At 43.5% G+C, this 10,552-nt stretch overlaps 2 protein-coding genes across 3 annotated transcripts in view; one reads left to right on the forward strand and one right to left on the reverse strand.

The window, feature by feature from the left end:
* Window positions 1-795: 795 nt before the first annotated feature.
* On the forward strand, window positions 796-6,567 carry crygn2 (crystallin, gamma N2). The gene is made up of 5 exons (XM_023289607.3): window positions 796-937; window positions 3,003-3,094; window positions 4,001-4,157; window positions 4,881-5,026; window positions 6,348-6,567. The coding sequence occupies exons 1-5, from the start codon at window positions 917-919 to the stop codon at window positions 6,481-6,483; spliced, it is 552 nt and encodes a 183-aa protein (XP_023145375.1). The 5' UTR covers window positions 796-916; the 3' UTR covers window positions 6,484-6,567.
* A 1,825-nt stretch (window positions 6,568-8,392) lies between these two features.
* nub1 (negative regulator of ubiquitin-like proteins 1) overlaps window positions 8,393-10,552 on the reverse strand; it is a 9,076-nt gene continuing 6,916 nt past the window's right edge. For both annotated transcript variants that reach the window (XM_023289605.3, XM_023289604.3), the window contains exons 10-15: window positions 10,435-10,542; window positions 10,009-10,161; window positions 9,777-9,923; window positions 9,586-9,666; window positions 9,119-9,311; window positions 8,393-8,910 (exon numbers count right to left, since the gene is read on the reverse strand). In XM_023289605.3, coding sequence (XP_023145373.1) covers window positions 8,771-8,910; window positions 9,119-9,311; window positions 9,586-9,666; window positions 9,777-9,923; window positions 10,009-10,161; window positions 10,435-10,542 — 822 coding nt within the window. In that variant the 3' untranslated portion in view covers window positions 8,393-8,770. The remainder of the gene's footprint in view (window positions 8,911-9,118; window positions 9,312-9,585; window positions 9,667-9,776; window positions 9,924-10,008; window positions 10,162-10,434; window positions 10,543-10,552) is intronic.

The following is a 10,552-nucleotide window of genomic DNA, read 5'->3' on the forward strand; positions in this document are numbered from 1 at the left end:
AATACTTCTTTCTTTAAAATGTTTGACCACAAAATGTATACAGTTTTACTGTATATAAAAATCAACAAAAAGTATAATTTGTTTTTACAGTAACTTGTTCTTTTACTGCGTGACAGTAAAATCACAGTTTTATTTATTTTAATCTGCTAAAATATTATTATTCAGAGCCGGTTTGACATCAGAGATGGAAACAGAAGACAAATGCTGGATGTTTGCTCAAAAATATTCCCTTGATTTTTCCTCAGAGGCTGAATATAAACCAGGCCGACTGAGAGATTATAAAAACGTCTGATGTCCTGAAAATGCAAATATGAATTAAGGTGAAATTGACAAGTAAAAAGTGAAACACAGCAGCTGCTTGTCTGTAGAAACATGGTCGATGAATAACAAAGCTGCTGCCAAGCACTTTCTATTGACAACACACACATCCACAGTAACACACTAAAACACACACACAGTAACACACACACAGTAACACACTAAAACACACACACAGTAACACATACACACTAACACACACAGTAACACACACACTAACATAACACACACACACACACAAACACACACACTAACACAGGAACACGCACACAGGAACACGCACACACAGTAACACACACACACACTAACACACACACACACACACACACACACACACACACACACACAGTAACACACACTAACACAGTAACAAACACTAACACAGGAACACACACTAGCAGACCCACACAGCAGAATCAGCAGACCTCCAGACCCCCAGACTCCCAGATGAAGGGAAGCGTCGAGGCAGCAGAATCCTTTAAAGCTGCTCTTTTGTCCGGCCGCTAGTGCTGGACTATAAATTGGACGGTCCAACTTTCTCTCTGCTACACTGTGTGTTCACTTGTCTGGCAGGTTGGACGACATCCAGTGGGCAACAATGTCGCAGTACTCTGGAAAGGTGAGTGAGCACACCTGGACCACCGGCAGCCTCCTCAGGTCGACTAACGGAAACAGAGCGACGGAACCCCAGGTTCAGGTCCAAACATCGGTTCTAGTCCTGCGTTTGTTCTACTCTGATGATTTAGTTCCACTTTTAACATGCAGTAGAAGAACAAATCAGACATAAAGCGACTCTCTTCTCTAAAGTTTCCTCGTTTACCTGCTAGTTTGGTTGCAGGTGAGAATTTAGAATGACTCAGTTCCTCATAAATCCTACAGTTAGTTGTCATCCATCCACAGTTAGTTGTGGTTAGGCACTAAAAACTGTTTCTGCTCGTCTGTAGAACCATAAAATCACCTAGTGCAGCGTGCTAGCACTAGCTAGCAGCTAACATCAGCTAGCACCTAACATCACCTAACACCAGCTAGCAGCTAACACCACCTAGCAGCTATCACCAGCTAGCAGCTATCGCCAGCTAACATCAGCTAGCACCTAACCTTAGCTAGCACCTAACATCACCTAACACCAGCTAGCAGCTAACACCAGCTAACATCAGCTAGCAGCTAACATCAGCTAGCAGCTAACATCAGCTAGCAGCTAACACCAGCTAACATCAGCTAGCACCTAACATCACCTAACACCAGCTAGCAGCTAACACCAGTGATGTTCACAGCTAGCAACAAGTTTTATGAGGCAACAGATGAAGAAAATGCAACATAAATCCTAAATTCTGATGTAATAAACATCTCTAGCCACGCTGGCGTAGCTTCGCTTGTCTGAGGATATCTTCAAAGTAGCCGTTAGCTCATCTTGCTACATTTTCCAAGCAGCTAACCTGACACAGCATCTATGGCAGGCAGGGAAAAAAACGACATATTTCTAATGTAGCAGCAGCTATGCTAGCAGATGTTCCTCTCTGGAGGTGGTGGAGACCAAAAACGGAGATAAAAGAAAAACAAAATCAGATTCAAACGAACACGAGTCCAGTTCCTGATCACGTTGCTTCATCACTGGTGGATGAAGTTCACTTCTCTTCCCAGACGATAATCCACCGCTGATGATTTAAACATAAATATACACATCCAGTAGAGAAGGGTAATTAAAACAATGGTTCTAATGGTTCACTAACTGAAGAACATCTGTGGGACAGTTCTTATGGTTCTATAAAGTACTACAGGTTCTTAAATGAATCTGCAGATTATTTTCTAGAAAACTGTGATGTCCGTCCAGCTGGTAACATGTTCTGTCTGGCCAACGGTCTAGAACCTAAAATATCCATGCATTCTGATGGAAGGAACCCAGAAATGCTGCAAATCCTTACATCTGACTTATAAACTAGAACCGGGCTGGTCCAAGAACTGCTGCCTGGAAAGTGGTTCCTTAAACAACCATTTATGATACCAATAGAAACCATTTTTTGATGGTTCTTTCTTTGTTCTTTAAAGAAATGTTTGAAGAAATGGTTCTTTAATTAGGTAGTTTGTGGAATAAAAATGGTTCCACTGCGGCATCAAACCAACAAAACTAATTATGGTTCCAGTTAGATCATCTATTGTTCTTTGTAAGAAGTGGATCTTTTGAAGTCCTACTAAAGGTCCTACAGTGTTATTAGTTATGTAACTGTATATGAATAATTTAATAGATTAAAGTTAAGACCCAACTAAGTTACCAACAGAAAATGCAAGAACCCGTCCGGCAGAACCAGGCTTAGTGAGGCAGACGTCTGCCTCCACCTGTTGGGTTGAGGGTGAAGAACCTCCACCGGATCCTGTTCCTGTCCCATAAATATAATCAATAATCAACTTATTAATAAGATAAAGTAAACACAGCTGGTAGATGCTGCAGTTTTAGTCAATAAATAGATGCCAGACGTTTCTAGAAACGTCTTCCAGAGAAGTCCGTCTGGTTTCTCCTGAAGCTCCTGCAACTAAAAGGTGGTGTAGGAAGAACGTTCGCACATCAGTTCTGGTTGGAGGTCATGAAGTATAACATTAGTCTTTGTCATGGTGCCTGTTGCTGTTAATCTTAACTAAACTCAGTGAGCTGTGAGGTTCGGCTGGATGACGTTTGGTTTCTCCTGCAGATCACCTTCTATGAGGGGAAGTGCTTCACCGGCAGGAAGCTGGAGGTCAGAGGAGACTGTGACAACTTCCAGGACCGCGGCTTCATGAACAGGTGAAAGCAGAGAGATGTTTCTAGAAGTTCTAGACCTGGAGTAGAGATTCACAGAGCTGAGTCTAAAGTACTGATACCACAGGGTAGAAGTACTCCATTACTAGTCAACATAAGTACTGATACCACAGGGTACAAGTACTCCATTACTAGTCAAAATTCTGCATTTGAAAAGTAAAAGTATGCAATTATTATCATAAGATAGGTAATATCAAAACTACATATTTTAGAAGTTCTTGTACTTCGTGTACAAATATCTTCATTTGTAAAGTAAGTTAAATGTTGATTAATTAGGGTTATGGTTTCTAAAGCGTTTTTCTAAAGCGTTTTCCTAAAGCGTGTTTCTCAAGCGTGTCCCTGAAGCGTGTTCCTGAAGCATGTGTCTAAAGCGTCTCTCTAAAGTGTGTCTCTAAAGCATGTCCCTAAAGCGTGTTCCTGAAGTGTGTGCCTGAAGCGTGTTCCTGAAGCGTGTTCCTGAAGTGTGTGTCTGAAGCATGTTCCTAAAGCGTGTTTCTAAAGCATGTTCCAAAAGCGTGTTCCTGAAGTGTGTTCCTGAAGTGTGTTCCTGAAGCGTGCTCCTGAAGCGTGTGTCTGAAGCATGTTCCTAAAGCGTGTGTCTGAAGCATGTTCCTAAAGCGTTTCTAAAGCGTGTTCCTAAAGCGTGTTCCTGAAGCGTGTTCCTGAAGCGTGTTCCTGAAGCGTGTGTCTGAAGCGTGTTCCTAAAGCGTGTTCCTGAAGCGTGTTCCTAAAGCGTGTTCCTGAAGCATGTGTCTGAAGTGTGTTCCTGAAGCATGTTCCTAAAGCATATTCCTGAAGCGTGTTCCTGAAGCGTGTTCCTAAAGCGTGTCTGAAGCGTGTTCCTGAAGCGTGTTTCTAAAGCGTGTTCCTAAAGCGTGCTGGTGCTTCCAGGGTGAACTCCATCCGTGTGGAGAGCGGCGCCTGGATCTGCTTTGACCATCCCGACTTCAAGGGCCAGCAGTACATCCTGGAGCACGGCGAGTACCCTGAGTTCCAGAGGTGGAACTCCCACAACGACCACATGGGTTCCTGCAAGCCCATCCGCATGGTGAGAACCAACAAGTTCCACTAACGATCATGGTCCGCAGGGGATGAACCCACCATGAACCAAAAGATTAGCTCAACATGAGACGTTTTAAAATAATTTCGAGAACTTTTCTTGATCCCCAGAGGATGAACCTGTAGTCTTCTATTAAACTAGAACATGATAATAAAGTGAAAGCCGGTTTTTAATCTAAATTTATTCAGAATTTCGATGGAACCTTGACTTCTGTTGAGTAAAAACAGACAGAAGAAGGAAAGAGTGTTTAGTTCTGACTTGCTAGCTGGTTGCAGAGTCTTTTCCTCCAGTTGGAAACCATCTGAACCCTCAGAACTCATTTTTCTTCACTATGGTTCAACTTTCAATCTCTCCAGCAACTTGCAGTCATTTTCTGTCTTGCTTTAGTTGTTTTTTGTCTTGTTTGTGTCTCATTTTAACTGTTTTGCATCTGTTTTGTAATTTGTGTCTCTGTCATTTTGTCTCTTTTTGGGACAGTTTTGTCTAATTGCTGTTATTTTCTGGCTTCTTTTTCTCATTTTCTATCATGTTTTGGATGTTAGTTTTGTCTCTTGGACAAATCCAACAAACTTGGAATTGTTGATGTTTTGTTTTGCCTGTTAAGGTGAAGAACAGTAGAACGTGCAGTGGTTCCGTCAGTTCTGATGCTTGGTTCCTGCGGTGTGCTGCGGTGTTTCTCGGTTGAAGCTAACATTGTTGTCCGTCCTCCAGCATGGAGAGCACTACCGCATCGAGCTGTTCGAGGCCTGTAACTTCTCTGGCCAGTGTGTGGAGATCTGCGACGACTGTCCCTTCCTGCAGAGCCGAGGACTCTCCAAGAACTGCATCAACTCCGTCAAGGTCTACGGAGACGGAGCGTGAGTCCAGCACACCACTCACTTAGCTCTTATCGGTTCCATTCGTGCTCCCCAGAGGATGAACCCGGCTAAAGATGGTGACCTTTCCTCTCGGGGCACCATCAGAACACTTAGAGAAATTCTAGAAACTAAAGGTGGAAACTGTCACGGTGTTTACGGACCTCATTCCTGCTCCCTGAGGAAGAACCCTTCAGCCTTTACCCTCCCTGGCTGGTCTGTCTTCGTTTAGGCACCAAAACTACGTGTTTGATGTAACTCTTTCCAAACATGTTGGAAGCCACGCCTCCATTTTCTTGGTTACCACAGTAACAAGCCCTGCCCCGTCTAATATCTGATTGGCTGGCTGAAAAGAGAGAGAGTGAAGCAGTAAAATACATCAGAAATATCCGTTTATCAGGAAGATGTTTATTTCAGAGTGAAGTATCTCAGCAGCTCTACAGGCGTTCATGCACACAAGAGAATAAACCCACTGGAGCTGTTCACCAGGGGCTCCATCAGTACACATTTAGAGCTAGTAAATAAGAACATTGACAAACTGAAGCTCAGAATGACTACATGTTTAATTTTAACATTTATACTCCCCTGAGGAGGAACCCTTCAGATTTTACTGATTCCAGTCAAGCTGTCTGAAACATCTCAGCAGCGACTGGGTGACTTTTCCTTCAGTTTGTACGAACATTCATCGTCTCCAGGGGATGAATGCTGATGACTTTTCCTGTAGCTTTACCAGGAGGTGAAAGTTCTCACCGTGCCGTGAGACATCTCAACATTAACCATAGATTTGCACAGTTTGTTCCAACATTATTGGTCCCCAGAGGATGAATCCAGATCATTTTGTTGTTTAAAAAAGAAACATTACAGAGGTCAGGTTTACTGACTCCTTTCACGCTTCCTGAGGATGAACCCTTTAGATTTTGTTGACTCTGATGCTCTTTCATTCAAACTGTTGATACGCCACCTTAGTTCAGACTGAAACATTTCATATTAGAGTCTCATGTAGCCATTCATCCCCGCCTGAGGATGGACCCAGGTTTTTTAGGTGACACCTGAGCTAAATGTCCAATCATCCCTACGTTTACTGAGCACATTCATACTTACTGAGGATGAACCTTTTACGGTGATGTCTTTCATTCAAGCTCTCTGAGATATCTAAACATCACCAGAGGATGAACCCTGATCATTGATTTTTGATCCACTATTTTGATCATTAATGGGTTTGAAATTTAGATCTTTTTTAGTTCTGACACGCTAGAGACCAAAGAAGAAGCTGATATTTGCTGTTTTCTGATCTAAACCCACCTTGTCTTTCCTCCGTCTCCAGCTGGGTGATGTATGAGGAGCCTAACTTCCGCGGTCGCATGTACATCGTGGAGCGTGGCGACTACTGCAGCCACAATGAGTGGCAGGCCCAGAACCCCAACATCCAGTCCATCCGCAGAGTCGTCAACTACTTCTAACCCTCTTCTGTTCTTCTACCGGCACTGAAATCATGTACAATAAATAAAGTCAGACTAACACAAGAAAACAGCTTTTTTATCAAACACTTTCTGTGTGTGCAGTGTTTTGTGTGGCCAGACAAAAACACACACTCACAAAGGACGTCCTCACAACTTAGCTGCTTCGTTAGCCTAAACAAAGTGATGCTAGCTTACACAAGATACTATAAGCCGCTATGTTAGCCTAGAAATGACCTTAGCCGCTACATCAGGAGAGATTCAGGATTCTTTAGCCAAAATAAGATAGTATTGTGTTTACTAGCCTAAATAAGCTAATGATAGCCAGATCAAGATAGCATAAGCTACAGTATTAGTCTAAACACAATAGCATAAACTGCTATGTTAGCCTAAACACAATAGCATAAGCTGATCTCTTAGCCAACAGATAACATTTAGCCACTACTATAGCCAGAACAAGATATTCCTAGCCTAAACATGATAATATACACTGTATTTATTAGCCTTAACATGACAACACATGCTGCTATGTTAGCATTGAAATGACTTTAGATTCTACTTGAGGCTAAATAAGATAACAAACTGCTATCCTAGCCTAAACAAGTTATCATAAGCTGATCTCTTTGTCTAAAGATAACGTTTTGCCGGTACTACAGCCAGAACAAGGTAACATTAGCCTAAACAGAATAACATAAGCTGCAATGTTAGCTTAAATAAGATATCATATGCTGCTCTCATAGCCTAGAAGAAACATTAGCCGCTACTCAGCATTCTATAGCCAAAATAAGATAATACTTTAGCATAACAAGCTGGTGATAGCCAGAACAAGATATTCCTAGCCTAAAGACAATAACATACACTGTATTTATTAGCCCTAACATGATAACACATGCTATGTTAGCATAGAAATTACTTTAGATGCTACTTTAACCTAAACAAGATAGCATAAACTGATCTCTTAGCCTAGAGATAATGTTACCCACTACTTCAAGAGATTCAAGATATTATGTGCTACATTAGCATAAACAAGCTTAGAATAGTCAGAACAAGACATCAGCCAAAACAAAATAGCAAAAGCTAGCTATGTTGGCTGAGAGATATTAGCTGCTACTTTAGCCTAAATAAGATAATGTTTGCTGCTACATTAGCCTAAACAAGAAAATGTAGGCTGCACTGTTAGCCTAGAAACAACCCTAGCTGCAACTTTAGCCTAAATGAACAATGTTATGTACCACATTAGCCTGGCCCTGCTAACATCAGTCTAAACCAGATAGCATAAGCTGCCATGTTAGCCTGAAGAAAACGTTGGCCGCTACTTTAGCCATATTAAGATAGCATTATCTGCTGCATTAGCTTAACAAGGTAATGTTAGCCTGAATAAGATGTCATGAACTCTTGAGTTAGACTAGAGATTAGTCACTACTTCAGCCAAAAAAAGATAGCATTAGGTGCTATGCTAATCATAGCTAAACCTAAGCCTAGGATAAAATATACTTCTCTTTCACATCTGGACCAGATCAGACCAGGTCCAGATCAAATGGTGAAACATAGACTTGTAAAATCTCAGCTGCATCATCCTGGAGACATTGAAGAATCTTTAAAACTCTGGTTCTGATTGGAGAAAACTTTTGTTCCAACAAGAATTGAGTTTTTTTTCTGTTTACAGTTTAAAGGTTCCAGCTGGGAACATTTTAAGAATAACGTGGGAACCATTGAACCAATGAAACCAGTTTTGTTTCCAGCTTATCAAAGCTAGTATTACCTTTAGCGCCACCTTCTGGTTAAACTATAGCCTAGTTAATCAGCTGCTTAGTGGAAACAAAACTAATTCAGGTTTTGGTTTGATTTTTCGCGACACTTCAGAAGTTTGCTTCAGATTTCTGTGAAGTTTTCAGACAAAGCGAGTCGGAGACAACCTTCATCCCCTTTATTCGCTCAACGTCAACAGGAAACACAAACACAAATCTTTGCTTACTGCCGTCAGAACAACAAATCAAAAATGGAGCAGAGTTCATTTAGAAAACAACACGGATCCATTCAGAGGTTAAAAATAAATCTGATCCAACAGTTGAACCTCTCCACAGCTTCACGACCACTTTTCCTGAACTGAATTATTGCTGAACACGCCTGTGGAATGAGGAAACAGTCATGTGTGAGGTGAGGCTGCTTCATGCTTTGGTGCTTTGCTGCTGATCGTCCCTTTGTGGCTGAAAGCAGCCCTGTTGAACATCTGGACGGCTCCAGACGGAGCTCAAAGCGACGCTGGGTGGTTCTGGGACCGACTCTGGTTCTAGCTGAGCGTCGCCTCTCGGCTCAGGTAGGTCTTCATGGCGGCGATGAGTTCACTCTCCTCCTCCAGTGTCAGGTCCAGGTAGTCCTCCTCGTGATGAGAGATGTCCTCCAGCACCTCGTTCACCAGCTCTGTGTCCTCTGAGGAGAAACCACGAGACTTCCATCAGTTTACAGGCAGCAGGAAACAAACAAACAAATGTGGATGTGTCATAGATACGTTGTAGATATGTTGCAGATATGTTGTAGATATGCTGTAGACGTGTTGTAAACCTGTTGTAGATGTATTGTAGACATAATATGGACGTGTTTTCGACATGTTTTAAATGTGTTCTGGGTGTGCCGGTACCTGGGCAGGTGGAGGAGGTGCTGGGTTCCTCAGAGGATGGTGAGGAGGAGCTGGAGGTGGATGGAGGACTCAGCAGCTCTGCAGAGATGAAGCCCTGGTTGTCCAGCAGCAGCTGAGTGGCTGATTGGACGTCTCCACCTGTCAATCTGAGAGCTGCCTCAGAGGACACACGCTCAAAACCCAGATAGAGCAGCTGGAGGGATGCAAACATCTGGATTAAACATCTGGACTAAAACATCTGGACTAAAACATCTGGACTAAACATCTGGACTAGAACATCTGGATTAAACATCTGGACTAGAACATCTGGATTAAACATCTGGACTAAAACATCTGGATGTACACAGCTGGATTCAACATTGTCAGAACCCTGTTAGATCCCAGTTAGATCCCTGTAGGAACCCTGTTAGGTCCCTGTTGGATCCCTGTTAGAACCCTGTAGAACATCCCCTCCTGCAGTGGCCTACCTGCTGCACCTTGTCCGGACTGAGCGCGCTCTCTGAGTTGTTGTTGGAGGCCTGAGTAGCCTGACTGGAGTCCAGGAGGATCTGAGAACACAACAGAACAAACCTCATCTAGAACCCTCAGACCCAGCAGAGAATGAGCTCAGCGAGTTAGACCAAGACAGAAGCTCAGAGGGTTAGAGAACGTCACTGACTCCGTAAGCTTTGTCCACGTCTCCGTGGGCGTGATGCAGAGCTCTGGCAGCGTCTCTCCTGGAGAAGCCCAGCTCTGACAGCGTGGAGATAGCCTCCATCCTGGTTCTCCTCCGCTGCCTCTCCCTCTGCTTCAGATCCTCTCGCTCCTGATGCAGACGGAACCAACAGAACCAGTAAATACCAAACACACAGGTGTGTATGTACAGGTGAGCTCCTCCAGATGTTCCGTACCTGTCTGCGGTTGCTGATGTGGATGGCTGCCTCCTGCAGGTCTCCCTGACAGGCTCTGAGTCCCAGTCGAGCTTCTCTGTCAGTGAAACCCAGAGACATCAGCTGAGCCATCTTCTCTGAGTCCAGAACCAGCCGGCTGTACAGAGACTCCACCTGGAGAACACGGAGAACCACAGCAGAACACCTGAGTCCTCTGATAGTACAGACACAGAACACAGGACACAGAACCAGGAGAAAATGTGGTTCCTCTACAGCTGTATACAGACCCAGGAGAACGTGTGGTTCCTCTACAGATTCATATAGAACCAGGAGAACGTGTGGTTCCTCTACAGATTCATATAGAACCAGGAGAACGTGTGGTTCCTCTACAGGTTCATATACAACAAGGAGAATGTGTGGTTCCTCTACAGGTTGTGCTGGACTCACTCTGGACAGCTGTATCCGGGCCTGCCGGTCGTCCCCCTCGATGTAGAATATCAGACTCTGGAGCAGATAGAGCCGCAGGAACAGAACGTCCTCTCTGCCTGTGTTACCCTGACCACAC

This window comes from Amphiprion ocellaris, chromosome 22, assembly GCF_022539595.1.
Source record: "Amphiprion ocellaris isolate individual 3 ecotype Okinawa chromosome 22, ASM2253959v1, whole genome shotgun sequence".
NCBI lineage: Eukaryota > Metazoa > Chordata > Actinopteri > Pomacentridae > Amphiprion > Amphiprion ocellaris.